Source organism: Diceros bicornis, chromosome 25 (assembly GCF_020826845.1).
Source record: "Diceros bicornis minor isolate mBicDic1 chromosome 25, mDicBic1.mat.cur, whole genome shotgun sequence".
Lineage (NCBI taxonomy): Eukaryota > Metazoa > Chordata > Mammalia > Perissodactyla > Rhinocerotidae > Diceros > Diceros bicornis.
Window position 1 is genome coordinate 26,009,302 of NC_080764.1, and position 21,366 is coordinate 26,030,667.

Sequence of the window (21,366 nt, forward strand, 5' to 3'; positions counted from 1 at the left end):
TATTTCTTCTTCTCTCCTATGCTCTAACAGACTTGAACTCTTAAATAACTACAGAATCAGGGTCCCTCAGACCCAGAGGGTTCATGTGGCTGGGCCTCCAAGGGCTTGTGCCCATTAAATGGACCCATCAAGTTCATTTATAGCCTCAGCTCAGGAATCAACTTACCAGCCGAGGGTTTGGGAATTTCTGGGTGAAAATTATTAATTTCCTTGAAACTTATCATATTGAACAAACTGAAAGAATTTTATCCAAATCTTCAAGTGCCAACAGTACAACCACCCACTACCCCAAAATTCTTGCATCCCTCACTTCTACCACCCCCATTCCACAAGACTGGAACCATAGAAGTATCTCCTTCAGGCCTTATTTTGTCAGAGAGGAACTCAAGTTCTATGAGCAGGAGAGGAGATGTCTCGCATAGGGTATAAATAAATTATTTTAAGATGACTATCACATTAAATTAAAATTCTCTCAGCATTAACAAGTACTGACACTAACAGTTAAATTTTGGCACAGATATCTCTGCCCTTTGAAGCCCTAAAGCTTTTGGCTCTAGAAGACCAAATTATGATGGTTCTGTGAAGCAGTACTTGTTGCTACAGCAAGTGCAACGGAATATGCAAATTCTTTTTAGAATCTGGAACTGAGTGTAGAATTGTTGGAATAGTCTGTAGGCCAAATTTATATTATACATGGAACAGTCTCCTCTCATTTTAATTCACACTCAAAATGCTGGCACAGAGCTTGTTCAAGTCACATAGTAATAGAGCTTTTAAATTTGGAGGAACAAAACAGAGAGAGAACACATAATTAAAGTTATCCACTGAGTGTGCAAATAACTTTGCCTCCATTTTTATTTTTTAAGTGCTGTCAGATTTTAAGATACTTGGTTATATTTTGAGGAAATAAGAAAAAAATGTATCTGTCCTGAGTGTTAGAATATTCAGGGTAAGGTTTTGCATGTGATAAGGAAGAATAAAGTAGTAATGTTTCAGATGCCAGCAACAACTCAAGCATGGTCTCAATGGGAGTATATTCTCCCTTCTTGGCCTATATTCCAATGACTGGACAATGAACACAGGGAATAAATATGTCTCCTGCAGACAAAAGTGCTACCAACGTTGTAGGGAAGTCAATAGAAGTGTCAGCCACTTCTTCAAACTAAAACTGAGCAGTGAGTACTGGTAAGTGAGAATCTTATTATAAAATAAAGTCCTCTTACCCTCAGCTTGTGTCTGGGACAGAGTTTAGATGTTCTTTCATTCACCCAACTAGCATGTGGGCCATAAGTAAAGTCCAAACTCTTCAAGCAAAATGATGTCCAAGCTCCACAGCATGACATAAATAGGGTAACCATAGTTTATCATCCAAAACAGGACACTTTTAAGAGTGACAGGGAGTACTGTTAATAATTACTCCAGGACAAGAGGCATAAATCAGGACTGTCCTGGGCAAGGCAGGATGGATGGCTACCCTACCTAGAAACATAGCTACTAGATGGATGTTCAGTATCAAGTTGACGAGTAATGACTAATCTGAGACACCAAGGGACACTGGAGAATGCCTATCAATTTTAGGAATTCTTTCTTTTTATTAATACTTTATTGTCTGCATTTTTACATTATGATCATGTTAAAGTAAAACTAAGAACAGTAAAACTATATAATATACACATTCACTATATTTTTTTACATAATTCACTTATTTTCTTTATTTAGCATTCAGTGCTAACAAAAATCTTAAGAAAAACAGGAAATACAGGGGTAGACATCTTGTCAGTAAATTTCATACCTTGGAAGACTGACCTATGATCATCAGTTTTCTGCAAATGGTGTAAATGTAAATGGTACCTAGACGGAGAAAAAGATTGTTAACATGTTTACAATCAAATGATGGAATTTTATATTCCAATTTCTGCAGTTTGTCTGTAGTTCCCAAAACAAGCGATCTCATGAGAAAGTCTGATAATGGTTAGAGAGTTATCATCATTATAATTCTTTTTGTTAACTTGTAGCCAAATCCTTAAAAGAACTAATATGACTATATTTTAAATATGTTGACACAGGAATATTGCAATCTCATTTTAAAGGCAGTTTAAGTTTTCAAATATATTGAACAAAAGAATATTTTTAGTAGCAAAATTTATGTAGTTTTATTAATTCAGACAAAATGTTATTGGTTCCCAAGATTTCCTCGTGGTTGAAAAACTAAAGATGTATCTCCAAATAAGATTAGAATAGGTATTCAATCAGCATGGCACAGCACTCAACAAAGAAACTCAGAATAATTTAAAAATCATAATGCATAATGAGTTGTATTATATTCATTTGCAGTCTCATATATTTTTCCCATTATTAAAGTACGTCCTATAAGTACTCTAATGAAAAATAGCATTTCCAACTCCTGTTGAAGATCATTCAAGTATGATTTTTTGTCAGGCCATTAAGTAAATGAGGATAGAAGGCTGGTGGCAGAGCTAGGGGGAGGGGTGGGGAATAACATCACCACACAACTCTTTATATACAAAGGACATTATCATGCTATACACATATCCAAAAGATGTTAACATGCTTTAAAAAGGGAAGTTATTATAATGACAAGTAGTCTAAATATTTTCTATACAATATCTGATCTAAAATTCATAACCATCAAAATTCAACAATTATGAATCCTATGTTCATGTTTAAACTTTAAAAGCTTTTGAGAAAACAGCATCTGCTCCAAAACACACATCACTCGATTAAAATGCATCTGTAAACACAATAAACACTAATTACATAAATCATTGACAAAAAAATTTTGAGTAAATCTTAAGCACTTATAGCACCATAAACTTCATAGAAAATGCAATAGGTCCTTCACATTCAAGGATTCAACATTCTTTGTGTGTCTGCTCCCACGACACGGAGCTATTTATTTCATGCAACATCCACCGGGGAAGAAACCACTCAGCTAGTAACAGCTCAAGTCCAGAATTCTTATCGCAACTTGACTTTGTTGACCTCTGCTTTTAATCTTTAAAAATGAAACTGTATAACTGTATTTCTTTGTAAAAAATAAAACAGTCACCAAGTAAGGGTATGCACAGGAAACACATGCTCCTCCACAAAACATGTGGTTCAGGTGTAAGCCAGGAGCCTGTGTAAACATATTAGTACCGGGAACTGGGGAATTTCAGGAGACCGCCCTCAAGAATGACAAGGCCCCTCTGTATTTCAAAAAGGCGCCTTTAACCTTTCCAGCCCTAGTACATCCTGACTATAACTGAATTCCTCTTTGATGGTTCAAGATCTTGGCATGGTTCACAAATTCCCACTGCAGAAGCCTGACGGAGAGAGTAATTGGTGTAGAATGAACGCAGACTGAATCTTTACGATCTCAGGAGATCTCTGGAAGTTTGTTTTGTTTTCAACCAAATCCCTAATATAAGTTTATTGCCTTGTCAATAAACTTTTCCTCAAAGATAGCCACCACCAAAATAATCTGACTATGTGAGGATTAAAATTATTTGGGTTCAGGTTAATTGAGAAGTAAAGTGTTATCCAACATTTATACACCCAGTTAGATTTTATGCAAGAACCAAAGTTGGTTAAACATCTTAAGAAACTAAGGGTGTGTATGTGTAATAGTCAATTAAAAGTAAAAAGAATAATTGTTAATGTCTAACTGAAAAGGTCAAATGTATTGTGATAAATTGACTGTAGGTCAATTTATTTCTGACTACTTAAATTCCAAAGTTTTAAAACTACAGGGTCTTTCCACTTGCTAATCCCCCAGATGGAATGCCCTTCCCCCATCTGTCTGGATAGATGGCTCACTTCCCAACCTCCTCTGGTCTTTGCTCAAATGTCATCTCAGCGAGGCCCTCCCTGACCATTCTAGCTAAAATTGTGGCCCAGCCCCAGTCCAGCCCCCACTCTCCCTATCCCCTTCTCAGCTTTATTGTTCTCTGTAGCACTCATCGCCGTCTGACACACCATTGAGTTCTGACTTGTTTATCATCTCCCTGAAGCATAATGTAAGCACGAGAACAGGGTTTTTGTCTGTTGTCTACTCCTGTGTCCTTAGCACCTAGAACAATGCCTGGCACTTAATAAGTTTTAGATGAGTTAATTAAAACAGAGACATAGTTAGCAAAACTAAGTGTGTATATCTCCCACAACCCAGCAATCCCATTCCTGGGCATAGATCCCAGAAAACATTCACACGGGTCTATAAAAGGACATATGCGAGGATATGCATTGCTGAATTATTAGTGCAATTAGAGGAGGTGGGGCAAACCAGGAACCCATCCCTAGGGGTACATGGATATCTGGAATATAATTCAGCAGCTAGAACCTGGCTAGATTCTAGAACCATGGTATTCAGCAAAAAAATATTTGGGAACCAGAATAAAACCTAGAGCATGATACCACCTGTATAAAGAAAAAGCACACACCAAGAAAAGGAATAGAAGACACAGAAATTGTCTCATCTTTTTTTTTAAGAATATTGGGATTTTGTGTGTGATCTTAAAAGGACTGCAGACGGGGAGTCAGGCTGCACCATTTCCATCTCTCCAGCAGGCCCAGCTGCAGGGACCAACCCTCATGCCTGCCCCTCCTCCTTGAGCACAGAACCTCTGCTCCTGCTCAGTCCCTGCCAAGATATGTGAGCAACTCGGGTGGAGAGATGGCAGTGGCTACTCAGGGAATCTCGGATGCTCTTGAGGATGATCAGGCACAAAAGCTTCACAATCGCTGGACTGAAAAATTTCTTCCCAAGTCAGCCTCATCTCTGGTAGCCAATGTAAGGTCTAATTCCAACCAAAATGTCAAAAAATTATTTGGGGAGGGTGAGGAAGGAAAGGCTAGGAAATGTACTTTCAGTAGTTATGGCTGAGGGAAAACCCAATGTATTTTCTTTCAGTTTATTTTGTCCCGGTCTTATATACATAGAACATACTGTCATTATTTTCCTTTTAAGAATATATTACCCAGGGGCTGGCCCTGTGGCCTAATGGTTAAGTTTAGTGCACCCCACTTTGGCGGCCGGGGTTCACAGGTTCAGATCCTGGGTGCAGACCTACACCACTCATCGCCCATGCCGTAGTGGCGACCCACATACAAAATAGAGGAAGATTGGTACAGATGTTAGCTCAGGGCTAATCTTCCTCAAGCAAAAAAAGAGAGGGCCGGCCCCATGGCTTAGCGGCTAAGTGTGCGCGCTCCGCTACTGGCAGCCCGGGTGCGGATCCAGGGCACTCAGCGACACACCATTTGTCCAGCCATGCTGAGGCAGCGTCCCACATACAGCAACTAGAAGGATGTGCAACTATGACATACAACTATCTACTGGGGCTTTGGGGAGAAAAAGGGTAGAAAAAGGAGGAAGATTGGCAATAGGTGTTAGCTCAGGGCTGATCTTCCTCAGCAAAAAGAGCAAGATTGGCATGGATGTTAGCTCAGGGCTGATCTTCCTCACACACACACACAAAAAAGAGGAAGATTGGCAACAGATGTTAGCTCAGTGCTAATCTTCCTCAGCAAAAAAAAAAAAAAGAGAAAAAATATTATCCAGAGAACAATATAATAGGTAACTCATTGTACCTTTAAATTGTAACTTTAAAGAGAATTTAAATTGTAACTCTTTAAAGAGAAGACCAAATGCTATATTTTGATAGATAAGATTCATTTCATGAGACACATATAATGTATACATATATATGTGTGTATCTATACAATGTGTGTGTGTATATATATATGTAAATATAAATACAGTATACACACATACATTCTCAGCTCCTCACTTAAAAACAAGTAGGAGGAGAAGGTTGATATGTAGAAAGCCACAGACATTGTCCAAAATTTTTGAGGAGAGGACCAACAAATGGATGATGCCTAGAACTAATCTAATCCGTTGATGCTTCTCCACTTATAATTACATATTAACTGTGGCTTCTGCTTTTTGTACACCTGAAACCGATTATCCTCACAGCCTCTGACCGTCCCTTGAGCAAAAAACCCAAAGACATGTGTTGTAAGTCTCTGCTTATAAGGACAAACTAAAATGTAATAAAAATGTAAAAAACCACAATCATCCTATTATGAAATGAATATGTTTTAAATCACAAGGTAATCAACATCAAACTTGGCATTTAAATAACTTTGTAAGAGACACAATGGAAAATAAAATACATTGGTATCTACCATTGAAGATAATCCAGCAAAGGTGCTCCTGTGGCAGAGCCACTTGCATGATGAGTCTAAAGGAGGACAAGATATGCAGACACTTGATCACAGATTCTTTATTCTGCAGGTTCACATCACTGTCACAGACAAGCTGGTAGTTGCAAATATTTTTGCCATTTAAAGCATGAAACTGGAACATTTGGGGAAATAAAAATAAGAATACAAGTAAGGTTTATGCAACTTAGGAAGGCATTTCTTAAAATGTAAAAAACTTAAATGGAAACAATTCTACTTAAATAATTTAATAGAGTAGTATAGTGCTATAGACTGAATGTTTATTCATTCAAAATTCATATGTTGAAACCTAATCCCCAGTGTGATGGTACTAGGAGGTAGGGCCTTTGGGAGGTGATTAGGTCATGAGGGTGGAGCCCTCATGAATGGGATTAGTGCCCTTATAAAAAAGACCCCAGAGAGCTCCCTCACAGCCTTCTGCCATGTGAGGACACAGCAAGAAGACAACTGTCTACAAACCAGGAATCAGGCTCTCACCAGACAGCAAATCTTTCAGCACCTTGATTTTAGACATCCTCACCTCCAGAATGTGAGAAATAAATGTATGCTGTCTAAGCCATCCAGCCTATGAATTTTTGTTGTAACAGCTCTAACAGACTAAGACATATAGAAAGAAACATGGTAAAACACGTTTCTTCAAAGCATCCATTTAGTTAAGATTACCCATCCTTAGTCAAAAAATTTCAAAAGCAAAAAAACTCCATTGTTGTAAACTTACCCAATGGCATTTTAACTTATTAATTCAGATGTAATTATTACCATTTGTACAATTCATTCAGCAAATGTTTATTGAGCACTTCTATTTGCCACACTCTACTAAGCAATAGGTACTCAAAAATGAGAAAGATATGGCCCCTGTTCTTGGCAGAGGGAAAAGAATTCCAGTGGTTGCTGCGGTCACTGACTTGAAAGTCTTTTGTAAGATTGGATAAGAAGGTTTAAGATAAAGAGATTAGGCGTTAGAGCTGGTCCATGGTCAGAACGTGGAAAGTGTTCCACGTCATTCCAAGGAATATGGACTTCAGCCAAAAGGCAAAATCAAAGGGCAATGGAGTAAAACAATTTGATTGACACTTTAGAAATTAATTCTGACAAAAGTGTGGAAGATGAAAAGCAGAGGGTCGGAGACAAAGCTACATGCAGGGAGGGTAGGAGAGAACAAAGGCCTGTGAGGTAGCCCAGAGACTCCAGGACCCTGAAATGAGGCCCTGGATTCGGGGCTGGAGAGAAAGGAAAGATTTAAGTCTTGTCTAAGTCGAGGCGATTTAGTGACCAATTAGATGTGGGAGGTAAAGCGGAGGAAGAGGTCTGCAATGATTTTCTGCTTGGGTGACTGACTGGAGCCAATTATGAAGGAAAGATGATGAGTTCAGTTTGCGATATGTCAAGTGTGAGACGTTTATGATGTTGACTGGATAGATGTGGAGTTCAGAAGAGAGATTTTGGCTAGAGTCCTGAGGAGTACTGTTAAAGCCGTGGGAGTGGACACTCTTAATAATACAAATGGGCCTTACTCTACCTCATAGATTTCCTGCTTGGATGAATGTACACTGTGTCCAGCCACCATGTAGTTGGTATCAGAGAAGATATTTATGGAATGCATGTGCATGTTGGAATAATCATCTTCAAAGTGCTCTCTCTTTTAGAAGCAGATGTTACCTAACATGTTTTGAAGAGTGGAGCCCTTTTCTAAGTCCTTTATTATCTCAGCCATCCTAAAACAACCCTGTGAAGTAGGTCTTGTTATTACTTCTGTTTTACAGATGAGGAAACTGAGGCACAAAGAAATTACATAACTTCTCCAAGGTCCCACTGGTAGGAAGTGGCACAGCAGCTCTTTGAACCCAGGCAGGCTGGTTCAAGAGACCAAATTCTTACCAACTCTGCCATCAGGCCTCCCTATAGTACCTACGATGGGGGTCATTAAATAACATGATTAAGTATCTTTGCACAAAACTTTGCTGTTAATATTCTGACAGTAATTTCTTCATTATTACTGCTTCATCTATGATACTTATGCATTTAATCCAAAATCTATTTCTGTAACAAAACCTCAAGACCTCTAGCTCTGCATTGTCAAGTTCCAACCAGACTAAATTTTCAATCCATTGATTCTCTTACTCACTCATTTTACACACATTTGTTGAGAAATACAGTGTGCCAGTGTCAAACCAGAACCTCAAACTTAGCATGTAAAAAAACAAATTCTTCATATCTTTTCATGCCCATCACAACAGTCCTGCTGGCATGCTCTTATGTTGGCTTCATTGCTTTACCTCCCACCTCCAGTCTTTTTCCTTCTAATCTATTCTGTGTACTGCTTCTAGATTAATAATTCTTACTATATCGCTTCATTCATTCAATAAGGCTTTACTGAGCATCTATTACAAGCCAGGCACTATTCTGGGCGCTAGAGATTAAAGCTTAGAGCAGTCCTTGTCCTCATGAAGCTCACATTCTAGAAGGGAAGATAGGCAATAAAACAATAAACAAACAAAAATGTATCAGGTGATAATAAGTGATATAAAGAAAAATAGGGGCTGGCCCGGTGGCGCAAGCGGTTAAGTGCGCGTGCTCTACCGCAGCGGCCCGGGGTTCGCCGGTTCGGATCCCGGGCGTGCACTGGTGCACTGCCTGGCAAGCCATGCCGTGGCGGCGTCCCATATAAAGTGGAGGAAGATGGGCACGGATGTTAGCCCGGGGCCAGTCTTCCTCAGCAAAAAAAGAGGATTGGCAGATGTTAGCAAAGGGCTGATCTTCCTCACAAAAAAAAAGAAAAGAAAAGAAAGCAGGGAGTGCAGGAGACCTGAAGGAAGTGAAGAATGAGCCACACAGATATCTAGGACACAAGCTTTCCAGGCAGTGGAGCTCACCAACACACTGACGCTAAGCCAGGGAGGCTGAGCGGAAGCAGGGTAACGCAATAGTACACTAGAGAGATATGGCGGCCTGAACCAGGGTGGTGTAGCAGGGGCCTTAAAAGTTCAAACTCCTAAGCTTTTCATTCAGTACTCTTCATACTGGGGTGCCAACTTATATTGCCCAGTATTCTCATTCATGCATCTATGGCAGAGCCAAATTGAACTGCTCAGTGTGCCGCCAAACATGCCTTGAGATTTTCTGCTTATTAAACCACATGCTGTTTCCAAAGCCTTGAATAATCATCAAGTTTGGAATAGCATAGCTTTGGAGTCAAATTGACTAGGGTCCAAACACCAACTCTGCCCAGTGCTTTAAGTAAGCTGGGTTTCTTAATCTCTAACAAGCCTCAGTTTCCTCATCTGTAAAAGAGGCATAATGGTACCCACCTCTTAGAACTGTAGTGAGGCTGCAAGATGATCATTCATATAATGCCTATGGAAGAGTATCCAGCACATGGTAACTACTCAACCAGTGAATCAATGTTGGCAATTAACACAATCATACTAGTATACTAGAAATCAAGCATAAAATTTCTGTATCAAAAGATCTATGTTTGATCTCCTGAGCCACTAGTTACTAACTGTGTGATGAGCTTTCTTTTTCCTCTTTTGTAAAATGGGGATAATAATGGTATCTAACTCATACAGTTATTGTGAGGATCAAATATGTTTTCCAAAGAACTTTGTAAACTAAAAGCACTCTACAAATATTAGTTATTATAATAACAATAACTGTCTGCTGGATGAATGAGTGATTATAGTGACACCATCTCCAAAGCATCTTTACAAAGTTTAAGTCCCTTTTCTTATCCAGTACTGAAAACATTCATTAAGCAACTTATAGCGCACAAGTAAATGCTATGCTAAGCAAATGAAAGACATTTAGAAGCTGTCAACTAAAGGACATATTGCATAGCTAATTGTAAATTGTAGCTGTTTTAGCTACTGCCTTCATCTTACTGTATGTGCAGCTGTTTTGTCTCCAAAGCCTTTTGGAAAAAAGACAGTTTTGAATTGATTCACATCTGCTTTATTCTCATCAAAGTTGATGCTGAACTGCTGAAGATATCTTCCATAGCACTGTAAAAGGGCCAATTTATATTCCTGAAATAAAAAGAGGTTTTGATGAATGTTTCAAAATATCATTTTGCTTATCATTATTAAAATTAGGTAATATGTATATTATTCTTAACACTATCAATGTTGATTATTACTATTACTACTATTACTACCACCATTACATTACTACTACCACTATCACTACCATTTCCAAACACGTATTACGTGACAGACGCTTCACTTGGCAACACATGTGCATTATTTCACTTAATTCTTCTCAAAACAAGGCTATTTTGAGATGAGACCATCCCGATCTCAAAGGTAAGAATATTCACTAAGGCATTATGTGTGGTAATACCTGTATATCCTCAAGATCCAAAAAATTCAACATCACCAGATCATGATCACCTGTTCAGTCAGAGAGGAAGATGAGTTGCATTACTAGCTTTGTGTCTCTGATACCTCCTAAGCTCCAAAAAAGAAGGAAAAAAAGAGTGCAGAAGGGGAGGGAGGGAGGGAGAAAAGGAGGGAAGGAGGAAAGGAGGGAGAGAGAAGAGAAAGAAGAAGGAAGGAAGGAGAGAGGGAGAGAAGAGATAGGAAGAGAAAGAAGGCGGAGGGCAGAAAGGAGGAGAAAAAGAGAGGGAGGGAGAGATAGAGGGAGAAAGAAAGAGGAAGGACACTAGGAAAGAAGGAAGGAAGGAGAAGGAAGGAAGGGAGGGAAGGAGGGGAGGGAGGGAGGAAGGAAGGAAGAAAAGAGTAAAAGAGGAAGGAAGAGAAAGAGAGGAAGGAGGAGAAAGAGAGGAGGGAAGAGAAAGAGGGAGGAGGAGGGAAAGGAGGGAGGAAGAAGAGGAAAGAGGGGAGAAGAGATGAGAAAGAAATGCAGATGATGAGCTGGTGCGCTCTCTCTCTTCATCTGTCAACAGTCTCTGAAGCTGCATCAGGACAAATCAAAAACGTCTGACCTATTGTTAGTTATGATTCTTGTTAGTTTTAATTCATGCTCATGTCCCCATTACAACATCAGATGCCTCATTTCTGTAGCCCACAGGGCACAGCTGACCTGGAGAGTTTCAGTGCGGTGGATGTGAGCAGGGATCTGAATATGAGTCAGCTGCAACCCTTCCTCAGCCTCCTCCCCTGCAATTGTGTCTCCAGGAAAAGCAACTGCCCTGGGTGTGAACTGTCTTTCAGGTTACCTCGCCCCTTGGGAGGCATCCACAGTCAAATGCTGTTTTGTTTCTATTTCTATTGACTTGTTTGTTACTTGTTCACTAATTAATTCTGAATCTTTTCCGTTCTAACTTGATTCATACAATGAATTCAAGTCTAGGTTCAAAACAAGAGTATTCCAACAAGATAATCTTCACCATAACCAAAATAAAAATAAAAAGATTCTAGAAACCAAAGTAACAACTCAAGTTTGTTGTGGGGATTATAAATACCTTTATTGGCCCACTTTCCCATCAGTGAAAAGTATATAAAATGTTTTCTTTGTTCCTTTAAGTAAATTTTAAAATATCCTGTCTGGGCCTTGCTGAAATATTCTGAATCCTTAGCCACTACCCATCACCAACTTGCCTTATCCACCTCTCAGATGCTCCTTCCTGCTCCCTCCACCAATATCCACTCCACCCACCCGGATACTCCTCAAACATCCCAAACCTTGCTGTGTATCAAGCACCAGCTTCTTACATTGAGAAGAAGCATAAAAACCGAGAGGGGGAGCTCTTCTAATTCCTGTCGAAACTATTACTTCACTTCACATGAATGAATATAGCTTACAAGTTTGATCTCATTTGGATTTTTTTCTGTAGTTTTCCAAACTCTGTATTTTCAAGTTTCTAAGAGCCACGGTCCAAATATATGGAGCTAAGTTGATTCTCCTACTTTGGCGGCAGAAAATGGGTCTTTGTTCTTCATTATGAAAATTCCTCCACATCTTATCCTCTATTTGGTAAATTTCCCTCTCAGACCAAAAGGATTCAAGTCCAGAAAACAGAAACAGAGGAGGAAAATGAAGCTGAAAAACTAAAGATTGAGAAAACACTGAATACTGCCCATGGCTGGCCTAAAATCACTTTGGATAAAACAACTCTTGGTCCAAGGATCCTAGACGCGTGAAAGACTCATATATACTTGGAATAATTTGGTCCTATGCCAGAGCTTAAGGGAAAAACTCACATTAACTGAAAACCCAGCCATGGTGTGGTCTTATCAAACCAAGTCCATGAGTCCACCGCAATCCAAGACCTAGACATTGATATGGAACTAGAAATAGGGCACACACTCAGTTTGGAATACAATACTGAGCAAGAAACAGGTCATGTATGGAATGACTGCTATAATTGCATACAGCAAAACATCAAGAAGGAGCTGAAGGTCATTAAAACAGAGCACTGGGCACCAGACAACATAGCAACAAGCCCAGGAGCCATGCGAGTTGTCCGCTGGGCAAGGCCAGCCATGTGAAAACAACAGGAAGTGGCGTCTGGGCTCCTTTGTACAAGGTAGGAGCATGATGACTCAGCATTTCCTGTTGGGCGCCTACCACACCCTCGGTTAACTAGAGGCTGTGCTCCTGCCCATCCCCAGCCAGCTGTCTTTCCATTCAGGAGTCTCTCACCTCTGGAGAATCTCAACTACAAAATTAAAAAACAAACGCTTTTTTGGTTACTGTGCCTCATTAAGATTTTACGTATTCATTTATATTTTTCTGAGAAAAAAAATCAAATCATGTAAAATAAGAACCGTATCAAACTAAATAATAATAATAATTAGCCAAATGAGTTTCATTTAGGCTCTTTTTACTCCGGAGGCACTTACTTTCATTTCACAAAGCCTATCTCCAACCTTCAGAAGCTTTTCGTTGTAATAGGCAGCTGGCAGCCGGGGGGCGTATTTGGTCCACATGTTAAACAAAGAGGTGGCACTGTAAAAATCATAAAATAAAATGATATGTTCTAAGTCAGCAGGAAACCTCAATTAATTAGCAAGCAATCCCAAAAACCTTATCTTGTGCTGAATACAAAATGTGCCTTATTGTTAATGTCTAACTATTGATAAATGTAATTACAGTTAAATTTATTGTTTCCTTTGTGCCAAGCACTGGTCGAAGCTCTTTATATGCATTTTTTTAAATAGACAATTTTTTTAGAGCAGTTTTAGGTTCACAGCAAAGTCGACTGGAAGGTACAGAGATTTTCCATTTACCTCCTGCCCCCACACGTGGCCTCCCCACTGTCAACATCCCCTACCAGAGTGGTACATTTGTTACAATTGATGAACCTACATTGATACATCATTATCACCTAGTGTCCATAGTTTACATTAGGGTTCACTCCTGATGTTATGCTATGGGTTTGGACAAATATATAATGACATGTATTCATCATTATGGTATCATAAGTAGTTTCACTGCCCTAAACATCCTCTGTGCTCTGCCTATTTATCCCCCTTCCCAAACCCCTGGCAACCACTGATCTTTTTACTCTCTCCACAGTTTTGTCTTTTTCAAAATGTCATATAATTGGAACAATACAGTATGTAGCCTTTTCAGATTGGTTTCTTTCACTTAGTAATATGCATTTAAGATTCCTCCATGTTTTTTTATGACTTTCCTTTTAGCACTGAATAATATTCCATTGTCTGGATATACCGCAGTTTATCTATCCACTCAATTACTGAAGGATATTTTGTTTCCTTCCAAGTTTTGGCATTTTGAATAAAGCTGCTATAAACATCCATGTGAGATTTTTGTATAGACATAAGTTTTCAACTTCTTTGGGAAAATACCAAGAAGCACAATTGCTGGATCATGCAATAAGAGTTATGTTTAGTTTTGTAAGAAACCACCAAACTGTCTTCCAAAGTGGCTGAACCATTTTTCGTTCCCACCAGCAATGAGTGAATTTCTGTTGCTCCACATCCTCCTGATGATATATGATGTGGAGCATCTTTCCATATGTTTATTTGCCATTTGTATATCTTCCTTGATGAGATGTCTGTTAATGTCTTTGGCCTATTTCTTTAATCAGGTTGTTTGTTTTCTTATTGAGTTTTAAGAGTTCTTTGTATATTTTGGATAATAGTTATTTATTTTTTTAAGATTTTATTTATTTATTTTTCCCCCAAAGCCCCAGTAGATAGTTGTCTGTCATAGCTGCACATCCTTCTACTTGCTGTATGTGGGATGCGGCCTCAGCATGGCCGGAGAAGCGGTGCATCGGTGCGTGCCCAGGATCCGAACCCAGGCTGCCAGCAGCGGAGCGCGCGCACTTAACCGCTAAGCCATGGGGCCGGCCCTGGATAATAGTTCTTTATCAGAGATCTCCTTTGCAAATATTTTCTCCCAGTCTGTGTCTTGTCTTTTCATTCTTTTAACAGTGTTTTCCACAGAGCAGAAATTTTTAATTTTAATGAAGTCCAGCTTACCAATTCTTTCTTTCATGGATCATGCCTTTGGTGTTATATCTAAAAAGTCATTGCCAAACCCAATGTCATCTAGATTTCTCCTGTGTTATCTTCTAGGTGTTTTATGTCATTGCATTTTACATTTAGCTCTATGATCCATTTTGAGTTAATTTTTGTGAAGGATGTAAGGTCTGTGTTCAGATTCGTTTTTTACTATGAGGATGTCCAGTTGTTCAAGCATCATTTGTTAAAAAGACTATCTTTGCTCCCTTGCATTGCCTTTGCTCCTTTGTCAAAGATCGGTTGACTATATTTATGTGGGTCTATTTCTGGGCTCTCTACTCTGTTCCATTGCTCTATTTGTCCATTCTCTCACCAACACCACATAGTCTTGATGACTGTAGCTTTATAGCAAATCGTGAAGTCAGGTAGTGTCAGTCCTCCAATTTCATTCTCCCTCAATATTGTGTTGGCTATTCTGGGTCTTTTGCTAACATGCATTTTTTTCATTTCATTTTCACAACAACCCTGAGATGGGTAATATCAATAACCAAATATACAGTTGGTGAAACTGATGCTCAGCGCATCCATGCTCTTAACTAGTATATTGCTATGCCTTCCAGTCCTCTGGAATGTAAACTCCCTGAGGGCGACGACTTCAAATATATTATTCATTGCCCAGCCCCAAGAGCAGTGATTATCTAGTATATGCAGACACTCAATGAATATTTGTTGAAAGAATGAACGAATGAATAAATAAATAAATGACTAGGAAAAAAAATTCCTTGTTTTTATTTTATTCTTTTCTACAAAGGATTCAAATATCCCATCAGTCCATTCAAGGTTATGCTTCCTTCCCGAAGTAAAACAAAGCATAGTGTTCTTAAAATAGTTTCTAATCAGAGTTTCAAAGTGTAGCAGATCACTGTTTATTTTGTTTATTAATTTAGTTAACATTTACTCCTTCCCTCTCTTGGAAATTATAAAAACCTCTAGGAAAAGTCCAAATTTCCTTTAACAGTTGTCCAATCCTATCTCATAAATTTCTAGATAACAATGTTACGTACTGAATGTGTGTGTTCCCCCAAAATTCACACGTTGAACCCTTACCCCCTAGTGTATATTTGGAGAGGAGAACTCTAAGGAAGTAATTAAGGTTAGTGAGACCAAAGGGTGGGGCCCTGGTTCAATGGGATTAATGCCCTTCTCTGAAGAGACACCAGAGAGCTTGCTCTCTCTCTCTGTCTGTGCTTTCTCAGAGGAAAGGCTATCTGAGAAGAAAGTGGTCATCTGCAAGCCAGGAAGAGAGCTCTCACCAGAAACTGACCCTGCTAGACCTTGACCTGGGACTTCTGGCCTCCAGAACTGTGAGAAAATAAATTTGTGTTGTTTAAGCCCTTCAGTCTATGGTATTTTGTTACCGCAGCCCAAACTGAGTATTTAGTAATTAGTAGGTCAAGCTGACTAATACAGACAGGAACCTAAACTTAAGGATTGAAGATGGCTGTGGGATTTATGATGTACACGTTGGGATATTAATGCAACAACCTCAACAGAAACATGTCAATTAATTCATTCAGGTAGATTAAATGATATTGATTGAGAGACAAGGGAGGAGTGGGGGACAGGGTACTTCTGCCTTCATGGACTGATTAATAATATTTTGGAGTAAGAAAATATATTCACGTACCAAGTAGTAAATAACCATGCCAAATAAATAGCTGGGCAAATATAGCCCATAGAAGATTAAAAAGGGAGAGGTTTTTTCTTTTGTTTTTTTTTACCTTTTCTACTTTCATTTGCTGCTTCATAAAATGCCACAGTATTAGACTATATATAATGAATCCAAGAAATTCACCAAGTCTTGCTAGAATTCTTAAATTATGTAGATGAAAGAGTTAATTCTTCCAAACCTCACGGATGAGATAATGATGACTAGCTTTGTTACTCACAAAAGAAAAATACCAGCTTGGTTAAATCAATCAAGCTTATATAAGAAGAGAACTTTGTTTTTTTTTAAGTGAACCCTACGTTCAAGTTAAGACTGCTCATTGGGAATGGCTTACATAATGATTAAACAAGGAAACTATAATATATGCTATATAATGTACGTCATTTAAGAGAAGAATGGTAATATACTTTGGATTGCTGATTGATTATAGCTGCTGCTGGATAGTTAGAATTTTCTAAGATAGAAAATCATAGCTATATAAACAGAATATCTAAATCTTATGTGCTTATAACAAAAGTATATTTTTTAAAAACATATCACACCCTAAATTCAATGACATTGCTGGTATGATCAAAATCTATATTTTAGATACTATCAGTTTTTATGCTTATGAAAGTTCCTATGATTGTAAAAAGAAACAAATTTTGATTTAAAAAAATAACCATCTGTCAAATATGTTATGAAAGCAAATCTTCCCTCCTATACTCCTAACTGGTCTCCACACTCCCATTCTTGTTCCATTAGGACAAGATCACCAAAATAATACTTTAAAAAAAAAATCACATCAAGTTAATTCCTTGCCCAAAACCCAATGGTTCCCATTGCATTCAGGATAAATGCAAACTCTAAAAATGGCCTCTAAAACCTTCCAAAGCCCTACCTACTGCTCTAATCTCATCTCACCACTGCACCCACACTGACTAAGCTATGCTAAACCGGCTTCTGTCCATTCCTCCAAAGTCCCTGGCTCTTTCCTGCCAAGATCTTCCCACATGCTTGTTCCCTCTGTTTATCCTCTCTCTCTGCCTGTTCGACTGCCAGGCGTCCTTCTAATCTCAGCTTAATGTTACTTCTCTCACCATTCATTTGACAGCAGGTCCCCACTGTGTTCTCTAAGCCTCTGCTCAAGTGTCATCTACTCTGATCATCTTATTGAAAATTGCAACCTCCTGTCTCCTATTCCATAACTCTTCCTCTCTTTATTTTTCTCCCTAGCATTTATCACTTTCTAAGTCACCATAAAATGGACTTACTTAGTATCTTCATCGTCTATTTCCTCCTCTAGAATATAAGCATCCGAAGGGCAGGGATTTATGTCTGGTTCACTGCCGGCTAGGTGTACTAGGTTCACAGCACCTAGTACAATGCCTGATGCAGGGAAGTGCTCAGTAGCTTCTTCTTTCATGGCACTTTTGTTTGTGTGTTGACTTAATGACTCATTGAAAGCCTATCTCCCTCTCTAGACTACAAGCTCCGTGAGCACAGATTCCCACACCTATTTTGTTCACCACTGTATAACCCATGACTGGCGCAGTGCCTGGCATATAGTAGACACTCAATAAAAATTGTTGAGTAAATCCTAAATTATATGACAGGTTAGATTGCTAAGGTCCATGTCAATCCTTAATGTTTGTGATTCTCTTATAGTCTGTTTCAAGATGGGACAGATGCTGTACTTACCGATTGGCCCAGGTCTACTTTCCCATATATAACATTAACAATTACTGAGAATGCAAGGATAATAACCTTTGAATTCTTTCAATAGCAAATATTCATTGAATGTTTACTATGTCCCAACCCCCAGGCTAGGTGCTAGAGATAGAAAAATGAAAAAGAGATGCATTATCCAGAGTCATCAGGGAGCTTACAATCTAGTGGGGGAAACAGATAATACACAAGAAAACATGTAAATAAAAAATACAAATTGATGAGCGAACCTGCATTAGATAGGAAAGATCACACTAAGGAAGTACCAACTGAGCTCAGACCTGAAAGAAAAGGAGCCAGATATTTGAAATGCTGAGGAAAGAACATTTCAGATAAAGGAGGCAGCAAATATAAAGGCCCTAGGGTGAGAAACAATGGGATCTGTTTCCCTGGAAAGTCCTGAGAGAGAAGTGAGGAATGAGCTGAGATGGGGGAGGTAGGCAGGGCCAGATCCTCAGACCCTGTAGGACACCAGAAGGAGTTTTAATTGTATTCTAACAGCAATGGGAAGCAATAGAAAGACTGTAGATAGGGGAGTGGGTGATTTATTTATAAAGATCACCCTGACTGCTGTGTGAAAGATAGATTTGAGACTTGAGTTGCTGCAAGGAAATTCGAGATGGTGGTGGTTTGGATCGGAATGCTGGTAATGGAGATGGGAAGATAAAGTGCTGTCTAAGACACAAACACAGAAATGTTTTAAATATAAATATATACAGCTTAGGTATGCAATGTGCTCTCCTTGGTCAGTTCTTGGTTCTCATCTTACTTGCCCATCAGCAGGATTTGCCACAGTTGATCAATCATTCCTTTCTCCTTGAAACACTTTCACTACCTGGCTTCCAGTACACCACACACTTAACTGGTTTCCCTCCTACCTCCTTGGCCACTCCTTAGTCTCTGCCAGTTTCTTCCTAGCTCCCCTACTTGTCAATGTTGGAGCATCCCAGGGTTCAGTCCTTGGACTCTCCACCTACGCTTAGTCCCTTAGCTATTCTATCAAGTGTCATGATTTAAATATCATTAATATACTGATGGCTCCCAAATGACCTCTGAACTACAGACTCAAATGTCCAGCTACCTACATAACAGGTGTGCCTGGATGTTGAGTTACGTTTCAACCTTAATATATCTAAAACCAAACTCTTGATCTACCTCGCTCTTGCCAGAAACCTGTTATTCCCACAGTCACAATCCCACCCCAGGACCTTCACACTTGCCATTCTCCCTGTGTGGCCAACTCTTTCTACAGAAATCCTCATAACTTGCTGCCATATCTCCTTCTCTTCCTTCTCAAAGGCCACTTTTCCTGACTTTCCCTGACCCTGCTCCCAGCCACCCCATTTTAAATTGCAACACCTATCCCATATCCTCCATCCCCACTCCCTGTTCTAATTTTCTCCCTAGCACTATCTCCTTGTAAAATAATTTCTTTATATATTTGTTTAGTAGCTGTCTGTAGTCACAAAAATATATGCTCCATGAGGATACAGATTTTTATATCTTTTGTTAACTTGATGTTGTCCTAGTTCCTAGAATGGTACTTGATATATAGTAGGTGCTCAATAAATAGTTAAATGCATGAATGAATAGTAAAATATAAGTTAAAACTATTTCTTCATATTAAATGCATAAATGAAAAATATAAGTGAAACTATTCACTACTCTAGTATTCTCTGCCACTGGTCTACATTTATAACTGTTCAGTTTGCAATATATTTTGACTGAGAAAGAAAGATGGTAACATAAACAGGAAAGAAACTTAAAAACAGGTAGCTTGCAATTTGTGGTAATAACAGGGTGATAGGAACCAAAAAAAGGCAAACGGATGTGCAAAATGAGTCATAAAATCAAGAAAAAGTCACTGTGATTCTAATAACAATGCAAAAAGGAATTCAAGTGCACATGTTCACAGAATGACCTACTTCATGGCATGAAGAACTAACTTTTTCAAGAATCTAAGCTACTTTAAACTTATTCCTTTTACTCTGTATAAAACTGTACCCACAACATGGAAAGTTGTGAAACCTGTAAGTGAGCCAAAAATTTATTAGTGTGGAGTAGCAATTAGGAGACACTCAGAAACAAAACAAGTGGTGAGTTAGGAAACATTTCTGTGTTGATTTTTATTTTGACCCGAGCAGCAAACCAAGCTGTAACATTTACCAGGAATTAGGACTGTAATAGCGACGAGTCTCCACTTCTTAAACTTGGCCTACTCTCCAGGGTCCTTCGGCCAGGTCCTGCGTGCGCAACGCTGACCCAGCTCTGGGACCACCGCCTGCATCCTCAGCGGCGTCTCCTCCTCTGGCCCGGAGAGCTGCCCTTCTCCGGCCAGCGCCCGCCCCAGCGCCCTGCCTCCGCTTACCAACGCCGCTGGAATTCATGCTTCTGTTCCTCCGTTGTCGCTAAAGCCTTCTTTCTGTTCATAAAGCCTAGCAACTCCCGGATCTCCTTTTCGCAGGAGGCCAGGAGCGGGTTTTTCGCGTCCAGCGGCCCATAAAACACGGCGAGGGGCAACGAGTCCTCGGGGCAGGTGGAGCGAGGCAGTGGGCTCGGAGAGCTCGCCTTCGACTCCAGGGACGACTGCGAGACCGCACTTGAGGTCGGGGGCGGGGGCGGGGGCTGTCCCGGCGGTGACACCGATGTGGGAGACTTGCTGGATAGAGAGAGAGAAGAGGTGCCTTGCGCCGCCATATTGGCGAAACCCGGGCAGGACCTGGGGCGTGTGTACACGCGGTTGCCTGGCGACCGTCTCGTGGCAACCAGGCAGCCAGCGCGCTCTCGGGGAAATACAGCGGCTCCTGAAGGGCAAAGGGAGAAAGAACCGGGTCCAGAAAGGAATGTTGCTCCTGAGGGTTTCTTGCCTTCTTTCTCACTGGCGTCGCTGTATGAAATGAGAATAAAGAGAAAGTTCTGGACAGAGAGCCAGCGAACAGAGCTAAAAACTTACGATCACAAATTCAAACTATACTTTTTTCCCATTTCGACCACTTAATGATGATGATGATCATTAATATGTGCCAGGCATTGTTCTAATCATTTGAAACATAATCTTATCTCATTGAATCATCATCACTGTTTTACAGCTTAGGATATTATTAGTATCTCCATTTCACAGTCTAAGAAATTGAAGCTTACCGAGGGTGAGTCATTTGACCAAGGTCGGAGTAACCTATATTGTCAGGGACCTGGTCTCAGCCTTCTGACTGCAAAGCCTGTGCTCAAAATGAATAAGCTGTATTGATGATCTTCGAAAAACTAAGCTTATCAATCAAAATGAAATTAGGC

General features: G+C 39.6%; 1 protein-coding gene across 1 annotated transcript in view; it reads right to left on the reverse strand.

Annotated features, from left to right (window-relative positions):
• The window catches only part of CFAP54 (cilia and flagella associated protein 54), a 290,316-nt gene extending 269,544 nt beyond the window's left edge, over positions 1-20,772 (reverse strand). Inside the window, exons 1-5 of the mRNA XM_058568605.1 lie at positions 20,444-20,772; positions 13,050-13,155; positions 10,128-10,271; positions 6,190-6,361; positions 1,793-1,851 (exon numbers count right to left, since the gene is read on the reverse strand). Of these exons, the coding sequence (XP_058424588.1) occupies positions 1,793-1,851; positions 6,190-6,361; positions 10,128-10,271; positions 13,050-13,155; positions 20,444-20,772 (810 nt within the window). The remainder of the gene's footprint in view (positions 1-1,792; positions 1,852-6,189; positions 6,362-10,127; positions 10,272-13,049; positions 13,156-20,443) is intronic.
• Positions 20,773-21,366: the final 594 nt, after the last annotated feature.